This window comes from Miniopterus schreibersii, assembly GCF_964146895.1.
Source record: "Miniopterus schreibersii genome assembly, chromosome: 19".
Classification (NCBI taxonomy): Eukaryota; Metazoa; Chordata; class Mammalia; order Chiroptera; family Miniopteridae; genus Miniopterus; species Miniopterus schreibersii.
The window spans coordinates 422,953-444,280 of record NC_138119.1 but is presented as its reverse complement, the minus strand read 5'-3'; the positions used below and the strand labels follow the sequence as shown (position 1 = coordinate 444,280).

General features: G+C 47.1%; 6 protein-coding genes across 7 annotated transcripts in view; 3 read left to right on the top strand and 3 right to left on the bottom strand.

The window, feature by feature from the left end:
- LOC308548950 (histone H2B type 1-C/E/F/G/I) overlaps nucleotides 1-21,328 on the bottom strand; it is a 329,370-nt gene that overhangs the window by 14,833 nt on the left and 293,209 nt on the right. The window lies entirely within an intron of this gene.
- On the top strand, nucleotides 255-19,978 carry H1-4 (H1.4 linker histone, cluster member). 2 transcript variants are annotated; one of them, XM_081121120.1, is made up of 2 exons: nucleotides 255-838; nucleotides 19,454-19,978. In XM_081121120.1, exons 1-2 carry the CDS (start codon nucleotides 290-292, stop codon nucleotides 19,547-19,549), a joined length of 645 nt encoding a protein of 214 aa, XP_080977246.1. In that variant the 5' UTR covers nucleotides 255-289; the 3' UTR covers nucleotides 19,550-19,978. The 2 variants fall into 2 exon arrangements, with proteins under 2 accessions (XP_080977246.1, XP_080977245.1); XM_081121119.1 differs by lacking the exon at nucleotides 19,454-19,978 and having other exon boundaries at nucleotides 255-976.
- LOC308548949 (histone H2B type 1-M) lies at nucleotides 1,119-5,695 on the top strand. The gene is made up of 2 exons (XM_081121128.1): nucleotides 1,119-2,295; nucleotides 5,432-5,695. The coding sequence occupies exon 1, from the start codon at nucleotides 1,907-1,909 to the stop codon at nucleotides 2,285-2,287; it is 381 nt and encodes a 126-aa protein (XP_080977254.1). The 5' UTR covers nucleotides 1,119-1,906; the 3' UTR covers nucleotides 2,288-2,295; nucleotides 5,432-5,695.
- On the top strand, nucleotides 13,065-13,492 carry LOC308549010 (histone H2B type 1-C/E/F/G/I). Its single transcript, XM_081121237.1, has one exon. The coding sequence runs from the start codon at nucleotides 13,090-13,092 to the stop codon at nucleotides 13,468-13,470; it is 381 nt and encodes a 126-aa protein (XP_080977363.1). The 5' UTR covers nucleotides 13,065-13,089; the 3' UTR covers nucleotides 13,471-13,492.
- Nucleotides 15,273-15,659, bottom strand: LOC308549123 (histone H4). Its single transcript, XM_081121449.1, has one exon. It carries the CDS (start codon nucleotides 15,642-15,644, stop codon nucleotides 15,333-15,335), a length of 312 nt encoding a protein of 103 aa, XP_080977575.1. The 5' UTR covers nucleotides 15,645-15,659; the 3' UTR covers nucleotides 15,273-15,332.
- LOC308548943 (histone H3.1) lies at nucleotides 20,530-20,983 on the bottom strand. The gene has a single exon (XM_081121122.1). It carries the CDS (start codon nucleotides 20,960-20,962, stop codon nucleotides 20,552-20,554), a length of 411 nt encoding a protein of 136 aa, XP_080977248.1. The 5' UTR covers nucleotides 20,963-20,983; the 3' UTR covers nucleotides 20,530-20,551.

The window sequence follows — 21,328 nt, the reverse complement described above, 5'->3', positions numbered from 1 at the left end:
TCATCATTTGAGACCTGGGTGAAGCCTGAGACTTCGGGGATCACTTTGTGAGCAAAACCGGGCAATTCGGTGCAGGGAATTTTTATATTTTGGGCATTTTTCGAGGTGTAACAAACACAACTCGGGATCCGAGAGGACACTCTGCGGCTGCCAGCGAGGCGGGCTGGACAGCGCACCAATCACGGCGCAGCTCCGCCCTATATAAGCGCGCGGGCGCAGCGGCGCGGCCCGAGTCCCGGCCACTGTTCCTCTTCCGGCTCGAGTTCGCTTCCCCACGCTCGCCAGCAGCATGTCCGAAACCGCGCCCGCCGCGCCCGCCGCCCCGGCCCCCGCCGAGAAGGCGCCGGTGAAGAAGAAGGCCCGCAAGTCCGGCGGGGCCGCCAAGCGCAAGGCGTCCGGGCCGCCGGTGTCCGAGCTCATCACCAAGGCCGTGGCCGCGTCCAAGGAGCGCAGCGGCGTGTCGCTGGCCGCGCTCAAGAAGGCGCTGGCGGCCGCGGGCTACGACGTGGAGAAGAACAACAGCCGCATCAAGCTGGGCCTCAGGAGCCTGGTGAGCAAGGGCACCCTGGTGCAGACCAAGGGCACCGGCGCCTCGGGCTCCTTCAAGCTCAACAAGAAGGCGGCCTCCGGCGACGCCAAGCCCAAGGCCAAGAAGGCGGGCGCGGCCAAGCCCAGGAAGCCCGCGGGCGCCGCCAAGAAGGCCAAGAAGGCTGCGGGGGCCGCCACCCCCAAGAAGAGCGCCAAGAAGACCCCGAAGAAGGCGAAGAAGCCGGCGGCGGCGGCAGGAGCGAAAAAGGCAAAGAGTCCGAAAAAGCCGAAAGCAGCCAAGCCCAAGAAGGTGAAGATGCCCAAGAGTCCGGCCAAGGCCAAAGCGGTGAAGCCCAAGGCGGCCAAACCGAAGGCCGCTAAGCCCAAGGCAGCCAAGCCAAAGAAGGCGGCCAAGAAGAAGTAGGTTCCTTTGGCCAACTGTTAGAAATACAACCCAAAGGCTCTTTTCAGAGCCACCCCAGATCTCAGGAAAAGAGCTGTTGCACTTCCTACGGGGGCGTGGCTGGGGGGCGGGCGGGCCTCGGGGAAAGGGAGGGTCCGCGGAGCAGAGCAGGCTTCCGGGGAGGGGCGAGCCTGGGGCGACGCGCGGCTCAGGGAGGAGTTGGGACCGGAGTTGGCTTGGGTCTAGGTCGCCTCCGTCTACTTGGTCTAAACGCGGAGGCTGTACTGCGCGCCATGTAAAAGTAAGTTGGCCCGCACTGTGACACTTTACGCCCCGACACACTTGGCGAAAGAACCTCCTAGCACCTAACGAAAGTTAGAATTCAGACTGGTGGCTATGAGAGGAAAGACATATAACCAAGTATTTAAAACACTAGGACTGTACTAGATTTCAGCGTGTCGCACAGCACGTTGCTGAGTTCCTGGTAGCTTCCTTCACTTAAGTGCCTGGGGCGCGCGGTAATGCGCTTCTCAACATCGCCTGTTCGGCTGCGTCAGCATCCAGGATATAAGCCCGGCCGCTAAGTGTCCACTGGTGCGGGCCCGACTCGCGCGTGGAGTTGTGCTAGTGAGCAGAGATTGCTTCCACCCACAGCACTACAGCTAGCGCTTTCTCATCCAGTTTCCTGTGCACTCCAATACACCGCACAGAGCTTGAAGAGGCCTCTAGAGCAGCTCAGGGTAGCACAGTCTAGGCCTTCTGATTGGGTCAAGCGAAGTAATGAAATAGCCAATGAAAAGGTACAATGAAAAGTTTATTTACATTCTCATTTGTGACGACATACTGCGATTAATCCAATCAGGATGGATATATTACTAGCCTCATTTGAATACAGTATCTATAAATATTCGTGGCTTTGCCCTGGGTGCGATTATTTTGCCAGGCGTTAGTGGTAGTGGGACGCTTAGCGCTAAGATGCCCGAGCCCACTAAGTCCGCGCCCGCCCCGAAGAAGGGCTCCAAGAAGGCGGTGACCAAGGCGCAGAAGAAGGACGGCAAGAAGCGCAAGCGCAGCCGCAAGGAGAGCTACTCGGTCTACGTGTACAAGGTGCTGAAGCAGGTGCACCCCGACACCGGCATCTCGTCCAAGGCCATGGGCATCATGAACTCCTTCGTCAACGACATCTTCGAGCGCATCGCGGGCGAGGCGTCGCGCCTGGCGCATTACAACAAGCGCTCGACCATCACGTCGCGGGAGATCCAGACGGCCGTGCGCCTGCTGCTGCCCGGCGAGCTGGCCAAGCACGCCGTGTCCGAGGGCACCAAGGCCGTCACCAAGTACACCAGCTCCAAGTAGACTCGCAAGTAAGCGCCCGACTCCTAACCCCAAAGGCTCTTTTCAGAGCCACGCATTCTTTCAACAAATGAGTTGTAATCCTTCACTCGTAGCCTATTGTAGGGTTTCTCATACTGAACTAAAAGCTGCACTACCATTTTGTTCTATGATAGAGGTGTAGGAGATACTTGGAAGGTATCCAGCAGTAATAACTGCCACAAGTTGTATGCTGACTGTAGATAAGTACAGTTCTATAAGGCCATTAGTCATTTAGTATCACGTAAGTAAAAATTAATTTGACCTGAAAATGTCATTTCAGGTGTACAGCTCTCATCTCTGAAATTGATCCTGATAAAGTGATCAGGGATTTGGAGATTACCACTCACAGTGGGCATCTTGTGACAACTCTGTTCTTTTGAGTTTTTTCCTTTTTTTTTTTTTAACCATATAGATAACCATTGCTGGAAAAAAGGGCTGAAAACAATGTGTTTTAACAAAATATACAGAGGTTTTTCTGGTTTGCTTGCTCTGCATTTGGTCCCATTTCTGCTTGAGACTCCCTCCGAGCAGCCAGTGGGGGAGGGAGAGGAGCCTGTTCTGTATCCCAAAGGCACCGAGGGAGAGGAAATGGAACCAGTCTTTGAGATGCCTTCAAAGCCTGTCGGTTACTATACCCTCTTTCCCAGATAATCCTATTTCATTTACAGTCGTCTTTTGGCAGCATTCAGCTCTAAAGTCCTCTGCGTTGCAACAGAGAAACCCATCAAGAGTTAAGGTGTCTGGCTGCATAGGCAATAGTGACCTCAGGATTGAAGCCCCCTTAGTACCCTTTACCCTTCCCTGCTGTCCAAGGAGGTCTGGCAGGATGTGGCTTATGCTGCTCAAGGTCAGATGGCATAAAGGTTTTGGATGCTGGGGGATGGACTATTTGCAGAACATAAATCTCGGAAAGGAGGCAAGAAGGGCTGGGAGAGAGTAACCAGGAGGAAAGGAACCAGTGGTTCAGAGTTCAACAAGAAATTGGAAGGTAAACGAGGCAGGGCTGGGCGTGAAGTGCTGGTTGATATGAATTTTTAGATGGTGTTGGGCTTAGGAGGAATAAATTTAGAAATTCTAGTGCCCTGTCTCCCAAACAGATTTATGGATTATGGGAATATATTTTATATAATATGTGGGGGTTCAGAATGAGCCACCCCAAGATGTGCCTCAGTGATATTAGGATTATTTTGCGCTAAAGGCAATTTTAGCCTTGGGCTCAAGAGAAAGGTTCTACCCCTCCCTTAATTACTTACAACTTGAATTAGGGGCCTTGCCCATAAGAGTATCGGAGAGAACCTGTTTGACCTGTCTGTAGGACAGGACAAACTTCTATTTACTAAACACTGCTCTTATGCTGCAACAACCAACCCTTTGAAGCCCCCAAAGTGCCAGACCTCATCCCTAGCTCAGAATGTCTTGTATACCCGTTGCCCTTTCTATCTCTGAACCTGTCATGTATGCCAGGTGTCTGACTCATGTATGTGGGGTTCCTGTGTGCACGAGATTAAATTTCAGTTTGTCTTCTTAATCGATTTTCTGTTGATTAGGTAACTTGGCTACCCAAAAGAACCAGAGGGAAAAGAGAATTATTCCCCTTCTCCACAATGGCAAGCTGGGTACAATTAAAAGCCAGAATAACATTTTTAATATTCTTAAAAGCAGTGAAGAGAGCCACTAAGAAAGTAAAGAACTCTCTGGCCCAGGGGCTTGGCCCATGTGACACCCCAAGCACCACAGCTGGCTTTTACCCAAACCTGAGCCTTGTTTTGTGAAGCTTGTCTGTGGTGGGGAGCCTGGTAAGTCTTTCCTGGTGAAGCTGAGACACCAGACCAAAAGCTACATCCTCAGAGCGGAAGGATGAAACTAGAAATAAACACACACACACACTCACACTCACCACTGATGACTGCAAAGAAGAGTAGAGTCTGCCCTGAACCCTGGTGCTGAGCAGGGTATGTTTAGCCACTTAGAATTTGGATTACAAGCCCCAATGACTTCAATACCACAGGGATTCACCCAGGCTGAAAGTTTAGTTCAGAGATATCCCAAACTGGTTGTGGACCCCTGAGTACCTGGTAAAAGCAAATACAAATCCTCCCTGAAGGAAGTCTTCGTTTTAAGCCTCGGCAAATCTCTACCGATAAAGTATCAAAGACAATGAAAGAGCAGCTTCACAACCAAAATAAACCAAACACACAATGAAACAAGAAACCATGACAAGAATAAGAGCAACAGATAGTGGAAACAAAATGAGTAAAAAGAGGGAATTAAAAGACTTCCAGTGACTAATACCTTTTTTTAAAAAAACACAGACTTTGATTTATATTGAGGGACTAAGAGAATATAAAGTATGACCACACAAATTTGAAAAAGAACCACATGGAGTTCGGAGATATTTCAGGTTCAGTTCCACACCACCACAATAAAAAATAAATTGGTGTTGTCCAGACTTTTATTGAGGTTTTAGCACATAAACCTGATTGACTGCCCACAAGGCTGATCTTGAGTCTCCAGTCACTCTGGAGGTAGTGCTGATACCATAGTCCAAATCTCCCATTCGTGCAGCATGACATAATTAACCAATTAAATCACTGTACACATATGTCTATAACAATAGGGATAGAGACCAGAGAAGAGCTGTCCCTTTCTGGGACTCACTTTTTTCATGCATACAATAATAACAGTACACTACTTCTTAGAAGTATTCTAAGGATTAAGAGATAATTCATGTAAACCTCTTAAAAACAGTTATGGAAATGTATGTCGTAGACTTAGCAATTGTTAATGATTATAGTTTCCTTAGTCACTGATTTAAAATGTAAATCAGAGTAGCCAATTCTTTTCAAAAACTAAGGGTAGAAAATATGACCTTTTGAATTGTTTGGATACCACCCCAAGAGGGGTAGGTGTCAGATTTTGAGCACAGGTCCTATTTTTCAGGAACGCTTCTTGACTAAGTATGAATTGAGTTATTAGCTGTTCATGCTAATAATGACTACAGTGTAGGTGATACTGCAGAGATGCTTCATACCACATTATACAAGCAAATGTATAAAAGGAGCCACTTCACGGCATAGGAAATATAATGGCACCTAACAAACACCACCTTTTATTTTTTTCAATTAGGGCAGAGATGAATGCAGAGAAGAAATGAATGCAAACAATAACTGAAAGTATGAATCATCCCACAGAAGTTATGAAATACGAAAAGTCTGAGCTGCCTGAGAATAATTAGTGTTTATCCCACACAAATCCAACCCACCCTGCTTTCTGCGCACTGATTCATCTTAAGATCATCACCTGAGTGGAGGAGACCAAACAAGGTGTTTTAGCTTTCTCGTGTTTGTTTGTTTCAATTATAAAAATAAAATTTACGTCTGTTACAAACCTACTTACTGGAAATTAATTATTTCCCATGGACTAGCTTTGCTTAGAGAAGTCTGAATGAGAGGATAGCAAAACATCTATAAATGAGATGTTATGATTAAAAAAATTTGTGGAGAGTTGGAATTCTGCATCCATTTTTAATTCAAATCTTTCTCCTAACATATCCCCTTTCTAAACATAAAATGTATTTTTCACTTATCTTCTGGTATGAAGGTCTGAGTAGGTAAGGCCTAACCCGTTTGGGGTTTGGTGACGGTCCTGAAGGGAAACAGCCATCACCTAAGCTGACATCGAGAAGCTCCCCTCCGGCTTCCGAACTAAGGGAAACAGCACTTTGAAGCCGTCCCCAACCTGCGTGTGCGCCGAGCCATGAAGAGCGGAGCCGCCCCACAGTCTCTGAACCACCAGATGGAAGGTGGGGGCCCATCATTTGCTCCAGGTGGTGCCCCGACAGCCGGCCCGGACATCACATTTGGGGAACTGTGCTCCCCTGAAAAGCTGATACCAAACAGCCCCACAAACCCGAAGTATCACTGGGGTCTGAATTGGAAGTGAGATGTCCTGAAAAACGGCAGAGGCCACCCTCGCGGTGCGGGCCGCGGCGGGGGAGGGAAAGCGCGCCCCCCGCCGGCGCTGCCCCCTGGGGCCGTCAGTCAGCCCCGCTACCACCTCCCACTCTCGGGCCGTCCCTGCCTGAGCTGCTTTCTGCGGCCATCCGGCCCCGCCCCGCTGACCCGTATCCCCGAACCCACCCACCTCGGTGCGAGCTTCCTCCCGGAGCCACCCGCCCCGCTCCGCTCCGCTCCCGGGGTGTCCCGCACAGGCACGCCCCTCAGCGCCCGCGTCTTCCCAGTGCCGTCCGGGCATTCCCCTCCGCCGTGTCTACGTACCCACGCCCCTTCGCGTCTTACGTAAACACGCCTCCGCCGTCTTGACGCTGCCACGCCCTCCGCCGTTTCTACGTGGACACGCCCCTTCGCGTCTTACGTATACACGCCCCTCCGCCTCCTTTACGTTCCCACGCCCCTCCGCCGTTTCTACGTGGACACGTCCCTACACGCCGGCTTCCTCCCTGGCCGGGTCACCGAGCCCACGTCCCGCGGGATCCTGACTGGGACGCTAGTTACGCACCCGCACGTCACGCACTCCGCCCCCCTCCGCGCCCCCTCCCACCGCGTCCCTGGGCGTCCTTGAGCCCGTCGCCCGCGGCTCGCTGCGGTCCCGGCCTCTCTGGGCCGCCGCTGCTCACCCGGGAGTGCGAGCGGTGCCCCGGGCCACTCGGGATGAAAGCAGGAAACCCAGTTTGACGACCGAGAAGCAGGCCCCGCCCTCCGTGACCTGTTTTCTCCGCCCCCGACTGTCCCCGAGCTGAGGACCCCCCTTAATGAGCTCCCGAGTCGCCCTGCCGGCCGCACCCCGACTTACTGTCCTCGCACGTAGGGCACCTGTGAGCGGATCGCATTATCCGCTCCTTGAAGGTTTCGTTTTTTAAATGTCATCTTCAGGGCAGACAGTGCCTTAGGCACAAGAGGCACAGGCCTAGGGCCCACACTACTTTTAGAGGCTCACGAAGAGACTGTCATTTCTGAAATCAGAAGAAAAAAATAAACGTTTAGGTCGATGAAAATGTTATAATGTTAATGAAGTAATCTTCATATAATTTCAACAGTGATTTTTTTTTTGGTTATTGTTATTTTAATGAAGGAAGGGGCCCAGTAAGGCAAAAATGCCAAAGGCCCAACAAAGATAATGTTGATTTGGGTGGGTGCAGGTTGCACACAACCCTTCCCAGTTACTTGTATCTATTTTAAATTTTTTTATTATGTATTTATTTTTGCAAACACCCAGACACATTTCCAGTGCTTTCCAGAAGTTAACGTGTAATTCTCATAACATCTGTGAACTATTATCCCAATTTTACCCACAGATTTACAGGATCTCCCAAAGCTTAAATTAATGTGCCCAATGTCATACAGTTAACAAATGGCAGAAGGGACTCTGACCCAGGCAGTTTAGCTCCAGGGTCCCTATTCTAAAACATCGCACTAAAAGACATGTTCTCTTGGTAACTCTAAGCAATTAATCAAATAACAGCAGGTAAAATTCAGACTGAATTCTACCCAGGCTTCCTTGAACCCTCTTGTCAACTTGGCCTATAAGGACTTGAATAAACACTAACACAGATTCTAACAGCTGAAAGCTGTATCTCAGGATAACCGTAGCCCCTTTTAAAGTGCCAGCCCTAAGTCAAAACGCACCATTCTTTATTTCTTCTTTCTTTCTTTTTTTTTTTTGGACGGGGTGGTCATCTTGACTATTTTCTATTGAAAATGTGTATGATAAAAAATAAAAAATAAGAAATGTATAAGATGAGTATTCTAGCAAGTACTTTCCCAGGATCTATGGATATGACAGCATAATTTGAGCCTACTAATATCTTTCACTGGAAGATTTATGTTAAACTTTTCTTCCTTTCTTGGAATAAAACCTACATGTATACTATTATTTTTTAAATAACATGTAATCTTGGTTTCCATTTGCTTGTGTTTCAAATAGAGCCTTTTTTTTTTTTTTATCAATGTTCATAAGACAAGACTATAATTTTTATCTCGTCAGTTCCTTTATTTTTTTGTTTCTATCTAGTTTAGATAATACGGATATATATTTTCAAAAATAAAAAGGAAGAGACCTATTATTTTTTATTGAAACACCTTTTGTTAAATAGGGATTATCAACCCCTTAAATTAAACAAAAACCTGTAAAATCCAACCGTGCCAGGAACCATTTAGGTTGAAAGGTATAGGATAGATTTTTTTGACTTGCCTATCCCATTTCCTTATAATCATAATTTGTTTATCCTTTGTCTTGAAAATTATCCTTTAATGTGAAGTTTGTTTGTAAAATTTGTCCATAGTCTCAGGATTCTTAATCTCTCTTTTCATAGCTGCTGTTCCTTCTTTGTATGTGTGAGTCTTCTAGGGATTTGTCTTTGCCTTCAGAAGGCACTAGGTGGCGCTATGAACCCGTGGCAAATTAATTTCAAGACGCTTTCACTGAATCTATTTTAAAAGCAAAGGAGTCAATTTTGTTTTTCAATTAACAATCCTGTGGTGCAAATAACGCCCTTCACTCATCAGTCAAATGATTACTGTCACAACTGGGATTCAGCAGCTCCACCTGGAGAGGCAATTTCCATGGTGTCCAACTTATAGTTTTATGAAAAATTGTTATATTTCAGTAATTTAATTTCAGATTAGAGTTAAACCAAATGTGTTCAATATTTTACACCTTTAATTTTTTTTAAAACATCAGACCCAACAAGATTTAAATGAGATATCAGTGAATGTAACTGACAATATTGACGTTTATCTGAGCCTTGTGACCCTAGAAAACTGCAAAGGTTAGAGAAATCCCTACCCCTCCTTTGTATTCCAAAAATGGCTTCGTGTAAGGAACCACCTTTCCCCCAAAGCATTAGGACTCAAGGATTAACTCTTTGTTGACCTATGACACAGGTTCTCCAAATTTCTATTCAACTCAAAAATGAACTGCTAATCCCCACTGATCAATCAGAATAATTGCTTGTCAGCCAAACTTTACATTTCCTCCCTGCCCCCAGGTCCCTGAACTTTGACCCAACCTTTACCTTCTTAAGTGTCCCTCTGGAGAACTGGATAACCTCTGGGTAAAATATTGTCTGATCTGCTCTCCAATCAAACCACTTTCTCATCTCAGTTCTTTCTAATCTTGTTAACTTTCCTATATAGAAAATCCCTTTTGCCGAACCCTTGCAGAGTTTAAGCAACAGTCACTCTGGCCCTATTGCAATCGTCCCTTTCAACCTTTGTCAATTATCCTTTCCCAAAAAGTCTCTGCTTACAAAGTCTGAACCTGTCTTTTATTTAACATAATTCTTGAACTACTCTGTCTGCCCTATACCTTGTGTGTATCTCACTAAATTCATGTACAAGTGGAATGAACACTCCTGTTTGGGTCAATCCTCAGCACTCTTCAGTGTTATACAGAGGCCAGGTTCATCTTGTAGCAACACAAAATTCGGCGAAGTAAAATTGAAGATCTGATTTCTTTAACTGATTCTTGAGTCAGGCAGCATGGAATTTGGCAACTAGAATGGGTTCCCAGGGGTGGCACAAAATGGAAAGTTTTCATAGGAAGAAGGGTGGGAAAGGAAGCTATGAACAAAAGAAAAGAAAGCTGTATGCTTGCGCCAGGGCTTCTTTTCTTTCAGGGAAGACAACTGGAGGGTTTTTATCATGCTGATTGCCTCTTCTTTCTGTGGAGAGGGCCCACTGATGATTACCTTACTAGGGCTTGACCAGAAAACTCCAGACTGGTTGATTAAGATTAGGTTTCTGGGAGAGATTGAAACTATAATTAGATCAGTTATTAAATCTAGGTTTGGTGTCTTGGGGTTTTAGCATGGGTTATGCCATTTGGGGCATGTGGTTTTTCTTTAACAATCTACAATTCACGCACTTAAAAATTAGTCGCTTGGTCCCTTATACCCATTCTGTAAACCTTATAAACCCAATGGTTACACTTGGGAAAATGGTCAAGGGTTATTGACTTGACGTTCTTACTTTACAATTCATATTTTTCCTGAATTGGAAATGAAGACCACTAACGTCTTGTGTTTCCAGGCAATGTGCCTTCATCACAGAATATTCACATATATTTTTAGAGCTTTGGCTCTCAATTGATGATGACTTTCACCTTTACCCACAATGGAAATACATTAAAATTCTCAACTAGTAAGTTAATAAAACTAATTTTTAAAAGCTGATGGTGATGCTAATAACTGACAACAAACAATCCTAGACAAAGAGTTGAAAAGGGAGAGTGTTTAAAAATATGTATGGAAAATGGAAGGGATTCCAGGGGAATGGGCCCCTTTGTGCCCTTTGTTTTTTTCTTCACCCACTCCTTCCTTGCAGGTAAGGAGCAAAGATCCCTTACACCTGGCTTCCCAAAACTAGTGTGCAACCAGATCATAGAGGGATCTCATTAAGATACAGAGGCTGATTGTAGGTCAAGAGTAGAGCCTAAGACTCTGCATTTCTAACCAGCTCCTGAGTGACTTTTGCTGCTGCTGGTCCAAGGACCACAGTTTGAGTAGCCAGGCCCTAGTAGAAAGGAAAGAAAGTGGCACACAAGCAGCTAAATAGCATCTCAGTGAATAAAGAAAATTTTAACATATTTAAGGAAAGGAAATGAGAGAGGGGATATCCAAAGGGAAGGGCTACACAGCAGAGTCAAAGGGTATTGTGTTCATGATGGCAGCAAAAGTGTACTTGGGACAGTGAAACAAGGAAAACCATAGAAGAGGCAACAGGAGAGCCCAGGCTGGGCTGCTTTGGCTCACTGAGAAGTCAGAGAGAGAAGGGGGGCCTTGGAGACAGGTTCAGGGGGTTAGGGGAGGAAGAGCTGCTGCTGCCCATTGCTCCCCAGGTTGCAAGTTTCGTGGGGTCCCCTCTGAGGTAAGAAGGGGGAAGGAGATGACGCTGGGGCCTTTATCCTGAGCCTTTTTAATCTCTTTCTTGCAGGTGGAAATCTTAGGGGAGATCTCAGGGGAGGGTCTCAATAGCATATTCACCAGCTTTCCAGGTGGGCTCTTTCAGGGTCCTGGTCTCCACTGATTGGCCGGTGCCAGGGCAGGGGGTCATTAGTCAATGCAGCTGGTCCTGAGTCAGCCAAGGACCACTTGTCCGGTTTTACTGCTTTTCTGGGCCTGGAGCTGAAGTACAACGGAGAGGAGGCCTAGATGTTATCCTTAGGGAAGAAATGCTCTGGGGGGTCTAAACCTGAAGACTAGCTATATGCCAGGGGAAGACAGGTTATCCTGGGGACAAGGTTCTTGTTTTCCCAGTTTTGCCCCTTGCTAGGTGTCTGGGGCTTTCTGCCCTGGTGAGTCTCTGTACCTGTGTTTTTTGTACCTGGCTTCTACTAATGTGGGATCTAACACAAGTGTCAATGGGAATCAAGCCCATTCCTATAGGATGCAGGCCAGTAAAGGAAAGTGAGGCTGCAGGAGGCTCCAGTTAGGAAAATTGGAGGATCTCTCACTGGAAGTGTTGTGCTAGAAAAGTAGGATTGGAGCCAGCTGGGCAATGGCGGGGACAACGTGTTTGCAAATTTGCAGCTCTAAAAATAATCAAGTGCTTATGAACTAACTACAGGGACTGAATAAAAAATAGCAGTAGCATCTAATCAGTTAGAAAGGTGAGATAAATGCTTTTTTAATTATACAAAAATTCAGTTTCAGCTTCTTTAGGTATATATCTTGTTTCCTTTTCTGCAAAATGAAAAAAAAAAAGTAATATTCAGTAGGATATGGGTTTCTGGTTAAATGAACAGATACCAATAAAGCACGTTAGCCGTTATTCTGAACATTGCTACACTGGCTGCACTGGGAATACGGAGGAAATAAAGAAATCGAATCCGTCTTCGGGAGATTTCCTCAGTACTGAAGTGAGAAAACACAATACCTATTTTATGAAACAAAGATAAGACAATAAATTCTGGAGTGTGGTCTTGTTAGGTGCCAGACTGCCACATGCACCTTGCAGTCCCAGGGTTTACTGTTAGGAAAAAAGCCCAATTCAGAAACGATACATCTCTCTGCAAAAAGATCAGAATAAAAGAACTAGCTGTTTCAGCCAGATGATGATAATTTTTTTAAAAGCTGTTAAACACTGGTTTCCTTCACTTTAAATTTTTTAAAATAATTTTACAAGTTAGATGGAAGAAGCATTTGATCCTGCTCTGTGACTAGGCTGGGAATGACTTGACACTTTCCAATATGAAGAACTGAAGTCATACTGACCTACGAATTCCTCTCTTACCTCCCTTCAGGCAGTTATTTTGCTTTCTCACTAAGGTTTTATCTCCTGCTCTTTATTTTTACTTTATATTTCTGCGTTGCGTCTACAGTGGGAAACACTGTCCTGGGGTCAGTATGGATGATGGCAAACCACCTTTTTTCCCCCCCAATATCTTCCTCCACCCTCAAGGGTGTACCACACTAATTCAAATGAACACAAGCGTTCGTGCCTGGCAGCCCTGATTCCCGCGCTCGACAGGAACACTTTGTGAAAGTGCAGGGGCGGCAGATTTTATAAACCTTTTTGAGTCTGAAAAAGAATTGTGGCTTTGTTTAAGAGCGCAGCTTCCGCTTAACCAATGAAAATGCAAATTTAGGATTCTTGGTTCTGATTGGGCAGAGCAAATACTTTTGACGTTACCCTGAATAGCAACCAATCAGACACTGGACCTTAGTTTATCCCCTTATTTGCATACTAAGCTCTATATGAAAGGGACATGTGGTTCTCTGTTCCTACCTTTTCTAGTCGCTCATCACTTTTGCTGTGGTCTCCACCATGCCCGAGCCGGCCAAGTCCGCGCCCGCCCCGAAGAAGGGCTCCAAGAAGGCGGTGACCAAGGCGCAGAAGAAGGACGGCAAGAAGCGCAAGCGCAGCCGCAAGGAGAGCTACTCGGTCTACGTGTACAAGGTGCTGAAGCAGGTGCACCCCGACACCGGCATCTCGTCCAAGGCCATGGGCATCATGAACTCCTTCGTCAACGACATCTTCGAGCGCATCGCGGGCGAGGCGTCGCGCCTGGCGCATTACAACAAGCGCTCGACCATCACGTCGCGGGAGATCCAGACGGCCGTGCGCCTGCTGCTGCCCGGCGAGCTGGCCAAGCACGCCGTGTCCGAGGGCACCAAGGCCGTCACCAAGTACACCAGCTCCAAGTAGACTCGCGAGTAAGCGGCCGAGTCCTAACCCAAAGGCTCTTTTCAGAGCCACTCATGTTTTCACACAGAGAGCTGCTCACTGGCAGGTCGTGGACCTCAATGACCCTTAATGCCAACCCTCGGGATGGCATCACTGGCCCCGGGGAGGTAGACGCACTGCCTATGCTCTTGGTAAAAGTACCCCATACAGGGGTCCCGGGAGTGCAAGCGAACGTGGCCTGAAAGCCAGGACTCACTCCCGTCCCTTTAAGCTGTTGTCACTTTTTTAACATTTGCACGGGGGCTGTGTGGGCTGGAGGTGGCGCTTGAAGCTTCTAAATCGGCCATAAAGTGTCTGTTCTCCGTTTTGTATGAAGCGTCATCCTGTAGCGCCTGCGGGGCCACGGCCGCATTTGAAAATCCCGCCCTGGGAGCGGAACGTCCGTTAGGTGTCGCTGCGGCTCTCCGCGCGCGTCTTTTTTGTTGTTGTTTTTTTGGAACCTAATTAGTTTCCCGAATCCTGCCCAGCCCTTTGCCCTGGGGCTTTTAGGGTCCTGGCCAAGCGTTTTATCCTAGGTTCTTTATAAACACGAGTCCGGTGGCTGCAGCTCTCCTGTAAGAGAACAATGTTTACTGCAACTTTGCTTTTTATCTCTTTCCTAGTCTTAAGGGAACGTGCTCGAAATTAGGTGGTTTTTTACGGCGAAGCACACAGTCCTTCCCACACCCCTAACTCCTGTCAGAGCCTAGGCCTGCGCGGAGGATTCTCAGGCTGCAGCCTCCTCACGAGACTGGCTCTGCGGCCTGCAGCCCGTCCTCCCCTTTCACCGTCACTTTCGAGTTTCCTTCCGAGCCCATCCCCCTCATCCTGTTTCCAGGTCGCCTCCCCTGCTCAGCCGGTGGATTGTGGGGAATCCTGGCCGGGAAGAGAGGGACCCGGGCCGTCAGGACCCGTAAGGCAAGGTGGGAGTGCTTCTTTCTTGTTTAAAAAAAAAAATTATGACTTTGAGACAAACTGCCAGCATATGCTGGGGAGCAAGATCTCAAGTGCTCCAGGAGATGCTTTTCAACGTCCGTATGCGGGACACTGAGGTCTGGACGCCTAAAGTTTGTAATCCCATTGACGACAGGGCGACCCCCCCCCCCCCAATAAACTGAAGGACTTCTCTTCCCTCATTTACCTGGAAACTGAGGCAGAGGCTTCCTTCCGGAAGTAAGGTGACAAGGGTTCTGTTAGCGGCACAGCACCCATAACTGTTCATACCAAATGCAGCAAGAATTGCCATCACTGACCTGAGTTCTCCTAGACACCCTCCCCAGCGCCTACCTGCCTTCCATGTATTGTCTCAAAAGGGTAAAAGCAGACTCAACAATAATGTGGCTTATTCTCATCTCACGTTAGACTAGATCTGGTTAGTGCAGCTATGGGGCCGACCTGCTCCTCCTGAGATTAGTCAGGGGCTCTTGTTCAAGTCTTTGAACTTCGCTGGGGGGGGGGGGGGGGGAAGGGTGTTAATCTCCGCCTGGTCAAAGACCAAAGTTCAACACCTCCCTAACTGGGAAAAAGGGAAATTCAAAATCCCAGACCTGGAAATAACACTTGTAGCTGCATACCCACTTCTGTCGTCAGGAAATATCTCACTGGGAATAAAGTCTGAGATCTCAATACTGTCAAAGGACTTGTAATGCTTTGAGTATAGCAAATACGAACTAAATTGACCCCACCGGCTCTTTTAAAACCACTTTAAAACCTTTAAACCACAACAATGCCATCCCCAGTGGCTGAAATTTAAAACCAAAGTGACAGCTCTTTTAGGTGAGTAGATAGGTGGCCCTAAAAAGGGCCTTTGGTTTTGCTGTTGAAAGGACGTTGTCAGTCGACTTTTAGCCGCCGAAGCCGTAGAGGGTGCGGCCCTGGCGCTTGAGCGCGTAGACCACGTCCATGGCCGTGACCGTCTTGCGCTTGGCGTGCTCCGTGTAGGTGACGGCGTCGCGGATCACGTTCTCCAGGAACACCTTGAGCACCCCGCGGGTCTCCTCGTAGATGAGCCCGGAGATGCGCTTGACGCCGCCGCGCCGCGCCAGGCGCCGGATGGCGGGCTTGGTGATGCCCTGGATGTTGTCGCGCAGCACCTTGCGGTGGCGCTTGGCGCCGCCCTTCCCGAGGCCCTTCCCGCCTTTGCCACGTCCAGACATAGCGACAACACAGCTGCTGAGCCAGCAACGCAATGCTGAGTACCGCACAGCGCAGCACCTTTATACGAATCTGACGGACCTAATTGGAAACAGAGGCGGTAGGGGCGGGAACCAACCCAGTCCCCGCCCTTAGTTCGTTCGTCCGGGCTCAGAGGTGTTGAGAACCGGTGTTGCGCCCGAGGAACACTGAGCACTGGAGGTGGGGGTTAGTGAACGCTTCTCCATGTGGATATGTGTGTGTGTGCAATACTTGGAGGCATTAAATGGAACATTTCATACACTTTCCACAAAGAGGACTAACGCTTCAGGTTTCCCAAAATATGAGTTAATGCATGTTGTTCCTTATAAAGACACATATAAGAGCTAATCTATGCAAATTGTTTAACATTTATAAAAAACAGCCACTCCACATTAATTATTCCTCTCCTCAATATGCATCCTTCTAAAAAGATGAGCCTAAGAGAGTGTCCTGATTTGCTAAAACCTTCTGTAGGGCTATGAAAAAATAATTTTCTTCTTATCTTCCAAGTTCTAGGTGGGCTAATAAATTAACGATGACAGATTAAGGAGAAAATGTAGGCTTAATATGTGCATACGGGGAATTCACAGAAGCATGAAAATTCCAAAGACGGGCAGAATGAGGGATATCTTGTTATTCTGAACAAAGGAGGAAAGGGAGAAAGGGGGTTGGGATTTGAAACGGGAAACACAATTCAGGTAAAGAAAGCTGCAAAAAAAATTGCAACACAACTCAGAAAGTACAGGACAGAGGGAAATCTAGTGAACATATTTTTGCATGGACAAAACATTTAATTCTAAGTATAAATTAAGTATGTCCAAAATACTTAATAAATATATGCTAAAGTGTATATTCTAAGATAATTATGCTCAAGTTCCCTTCCTAAAGCAGGTCTGTCTCAATTTCATTAAAAAGGAAAGAGATACTCTTCTTGAGTTTGGTGGGCTTTAATTGATTTCAGCTCCAAATTATATGCCAAGGGGGCACATTTAAGGGAGTGCTGTTCCCAAACCATGCACTTGAGAACAAAATAATAAATACTTACATATTTAACTCATTTATTCCCTTGAGGATTTCCAGATGACTTTGGGTAGACTTGGCTTTTCCTCCACGGTCTATAAGGAGGACCAAGTTCATCAAAGCTGCTCCCTGAGTTTACACTGTATGGAAACAAATTCCAGAGTGTTCTTAACCTGGAATACACAGACAGGACTCAGAGCATCTGGGAGCCTGTGTATACACAACAAAAACTTCATCTTTATTCTTACTATCCCCCAACTAGATGTTAGCATTTCCCCTGTTTATGAACGCAGGCAACAAACAGTGTAACTGGCTGGACCTGTGCTGTACTCATACCACAATGCATTTGCAGCTGTCAATATTTCAAAATATTGAAATATATTACTCCATTAAACTGTAATTCTTGCTCATTGAGTAATCTTGTTTAACGTATTGATAAAGAAGCACATATGTTTATATTTCACCAATTTGGATTTTTTGATGAGTTTAATAAAAGTATTTTAATATAATAGTTTTTCTTTGTAATCCTATGTCTATTTTTTTAAAGATTTTTAAAATTTTAAATTTATTGATTTACAAGCATTTTTTAAGTCATCACCTGAGGATATGTGTGTGTGTGTTTATTAAGCATGGTTTGTTGTTTTTTATTAAGCAAAACTTGAGCATAATTATCTTAGAGAGAGGGAGAGAGAAACATAGATGTGGGAGAAACATCGATGGGATCAAGGAGAAAGCTTAACTTCTTGTGCTTTGCTCTGTCGGGTCCTAGTGTTTCTTCCTTCCGTAGTCCTAGTGAAACAGACGTGCTTATTAAAGACAAGCATATAGCCTGAGGAGTGAAAAAGAAAATCAAATCACTGTTACCAGACTCAAGGAGTTCGCTGCTTAGGGTGCTGCTTTTCATTAAAGACACGGTCGTTTATAGGTGCTTTTAATTATTTGCAGCAAGTAAAGGAGACTGGACTTTCTCCTTTGTAGTTCTTTACCGGATTTGATTCTGGCCAGGATTTTATTCAGTCAAGCTCATCTGGTTATATCTGTGTCTGCAAAATACTGTTACATTTCAGCATTTAGCAAAAATAGCATTTAGTAAGAACTGCCCAAACCTTGTGACCCTTGTCCTATCTAACAACTCTGCCATCAATTTCTTACTGGAAATACAGCATAAGCTTTAATGTGTTCCCTATAAACAAATATCCTTTCTTAAATAAGAATTTTAGTAGTAAATCTAAAACATGCTTGCTTTTAAATTTCCCTCTCCTAATGGAATTCTATATAAGTGTGTGTGTGCTGAGCTGTGTATATTCCTTAATCCTGCTGTTACTTGATTTCTTTGCCAAATTTATCTTACCCAAGCATGACAGACCTCTATACCCAAAAGCTCATGAACATTTTAAAAACATAATTTTTTTTTAAGCCATAAAAGGAGCCAACTCCCTTTTATGCCTTTACCCAAATCTACTCTGCTATCAGCTACGGCAACGGCCCAACTACCATGACAGGACAATCACTGAATACTACATTCCCTATTTTCCTAAATAACTATTGACTCCTCAGAGCCAAAAATTACCTAACCTTCCCAATAGTCACAAAAGGCTATGATAAAGCTTTTACAGACAAAATAAAGCCTTTTATTATCAGGAAATGCTGTTATTCCAAGCATCCGTGACTACCGTTCTTGCAGGAAAATCCTGAAAGAGCCTGTGTTATTTCTCCTCATGTGAAAGAGATTTTCAGGGTAAATCTCAATGAGAACACAACAGTTGTTGAAATGTATGAGAAGCCAAGAAGGTACAGAACATTACTGGAGAGCAAGATATTGAAGATACAAAGGGGAAAACTTATATTTTAAACGAAAATCAACAAGTTGACTCTCTGACCTGCAGATCTCTCAGAGTGTCGGGGGCTTTTGACAAAGGCTGAGACCGAAGTGACGCTAATCGGAAGCAAAAATTATGACGATCTCAAAGCTTGAGCTGTCCCGGTGCAATGTAGGGTAGAATTGGTGTGATTGCTCCACAAGAAATTTTAATTTTTTGGTTTTCCTGAATTGAAACAAACACAGTTCGGGGACAGAGCTGAGGCTGCGCTGCTGCGAGGCCGGAAGAGGGAGCCGGGAGCCAATCAGCGCGCAGCGCCGCCGTGTGTTTATATAGACACGCGCCGGAGCCCCGCCGCACCCGGAGACTTTCTGTTTTTTTACTGCTGGGAATCCCGACCGACGACCATGTCCGAGACCGCCCCTGCGGCGCCCCCTGCGCCCGCTGCCGAGAAGGCGCCCGCCAAGAAGAAGGCCCGCAAGTCCGGCGGGGCCGCCAAGCGCAAGGCGTCCGGGCCGCCGGTGTCCGAGCTCATCACCAAGGCCGTGGCCGCGTCCAAGGAGCGCAGCGGCGTGTCGCTGGCCGCGCTCAAGAAGGCGCTGGCGGCCGCGGGCTACGACGTGGAGAAGAACAACAGCCGCATCAAGCTGGGCCTCAGGAGCCTGGTGAGCAAGGGCACCCTGGTGCAGACCAAGGGCACCGGCGCCTCGGGCTCCTTCAAGCTCAACAAGAAGGCGGCCTCCGGCGACGCCAAGCCCAAGGCCAAGAAGGCGGGCGCGGCCAAGCCCAGGAAGCCCGCGGGCGCCGCCAAGAAGGCCAAGAAGGCTGCGGGGGCCGCCACCCCCAAGAAGAGCGCCAAGAAGACCCCGAAGAAGAAGCCGGCGGCGGCTGCAGGAGCCAAGAAAGCGGCCAAGAGTCCGAAAAAGCCGAAAGCAGCCAAGCCCAAGAAGGCGGCTAAGAGTCCAGTGAAGGCCAAAGCTCCAAAGCCCAAGGCGGCGAAGCCTAAAGCTACCAAGGCCAAGAAACCTGCCCCCAAAAAGAAGTAAGAACGACAACCACCTGAGAATACAAAGGCTCTTTTCAGAGCCACCCAACTAATCTGAGGCAGAGCTGTGACACTTTCACTGTGCATGGTGGTGGGAGGCTACGGAGGTGAGATTGTTTCTATTTTCCACCTGGTGCGCAGAGGTCTCAGTGTAGTAATAAAAGTAAGTACACAGATATTTCCCAGAAGAGGTGGTTTGGCGCAGTAAAGAGCCTTTGCTTTAGGGTTGGCTAGCGCTCGCTGTTTAACTCAGTATTTATGCCCTTCAGGTTCAGCCAGGTTGTTAATACGTCAGTGGACCCTTTTTATTGACGAGTAGGATTCAGTGATACCCTGTATAACTTGTGAATAAAAACACAAGCTTGCTTCCACTTAAGGGAATAAAGCTGTTAATAACTATGAATGAGAAATAAATCTTAACTTTCCAATACAGGTTTTGGTGGGTTTGTTTCATTTGGTACGTCCTGCATTCCACCCTAACATCACACTTAATGGTGAATTAATGCTGCTATGACTAGAACTCTAATAGCCATTTCAGTAGGTTGAAATACATGGATTTGTTATTCTATTGTCACTTGGGTAAAAAACTGCCAATTGTGGGTATATTAGAAAAGTTACTGCGGAACCTTGGGTTTGCCAATGCTCCAAGTTTGGGGATCCCTTTACTGTGTGCAAAACCTTATTCCCGATTCCTGGAGTGCCCCAGGGTCCCCCAGGTTTCCGCATTTGGTAAAGTGTTAACCCTTGACACAAAAGTTGAGAATTTTCAGTAATTAAAGGACTTCGACTACATTTGAGGTACGGGTGCTTGCAGTTAGAATCAACTTGTTTCTCAAAGGGGGCGCAGACATCCTGAACAACTTGTTTGTAGTTGTTTGCAGCCTAAACTCCAAATCCCTGCGAATAATTAAGCCCAACCCTTTTGCAAACAGCCCAAATTGAAATTTGGGGTGGCTCTGAAAAGAGCCTTTGGGTTTTAGTTTGACAGAAAGGAGTGAAGCGTTTACGCCCTCTCCCCGCGGATGCGGCGCGCCAGCTGGATGTCCTTGGGCATGATGGTGACGCGCTTGGCGTGGATGGCGCACAGGTTGGTGTCCTCGAAGAGCCCCACCAGGTAGGCCTCGCACGCCTCCTGCAGCGCCATGACGGCCGAGCTCTGGAAGCGCAGGTCGGTCTTGAAGTCCTGCGCGATCTCGCGCACCAGGCGCTGGAAGGGCAGCTTGCGGATCAGCAGCTCCGTGGACTTCTGGTAGCGGCGGATCTCGCGCAGCGCCACCGTGCCGGGCCGGTAGCGGTGCGGCTTCTTCACGCCGCCCGTGGCCGGCGCGCTCTTGCGGGCCGCCTTGGTGGCCAGCTGCTTGCGCGGCGCCTTCCCGCCCGTGGACTTGCGCGCCGTCTGCTTCGTCCGAGCCATCGCCAAAGACCAGGGAGCAGCAATTTGGTACAAGGATGAGGCCCAATAAGCTCAGCCAGTATATATAATGCCTGTCCCACTCTCATTGGACCACACCTCTGTCCATCAAAGCTTGCACTGAAATTACTGCAAGCAGCGCCACTTCCTTTTAGCTGGAACTTCCGGAGCCTCAAACGAGAAAATTAACTTCTTCATTCCCAGCCACACTTTCAACAAGATTTTTCTACCGTTTTTCGCCTCAGTCGTCTTTAAGGCGTTTCTTCAATGTTTTGGCTTTTCCCCTCACAGTATAAGTTACTACAATAACATGTTGTTTGCTTAAGAAGAATTTTACATTTTGGCACCTGAAATGGGCTTTTTTTCCTG

What these genes read in the sequence shown, in the direction of transcription:
- LOC308548949 (XM_081121128.1), top strand. Translation starts at nt 1,907, where the DNA reads ATGCCCGAGCCCACTAAGTCCGCGCCCGCCCCGAAGAAGGGCTCCAAG.
- H1-4 (XM_081121119.1), top strand. Translation starts at nt 290, where the DNA reads ATGTCCGAAACCGCGCCCGCCGCGCCCGCCGCCCCGGCCCCCGCCGAG.
- LOC308549010 (XM_081121237.1), top strand. Translation starts at nt 13,090, where the DNA reads ATGCCCGAGCCGGCCAAGTCCGCGCCCGCCCCGAAGAAGGGCTCCAAG.
- LOC308548943 (XM_081121122.1), bottom strand. Translation starts at nt 20,962, where the DNA reads ATGGCTCGGACGAAGCAGACGGCGCGCAAGTCCACGGGCGGGAAGGCG.
- LOC308549123 (XM_081121449.1), bottom strand. Translation starts at nt 15,644, where the DNA reads ATGTCTGGACGTGGCAAAGGCGGGAAGGGCCTCGGGAAGGGCGGCGCC.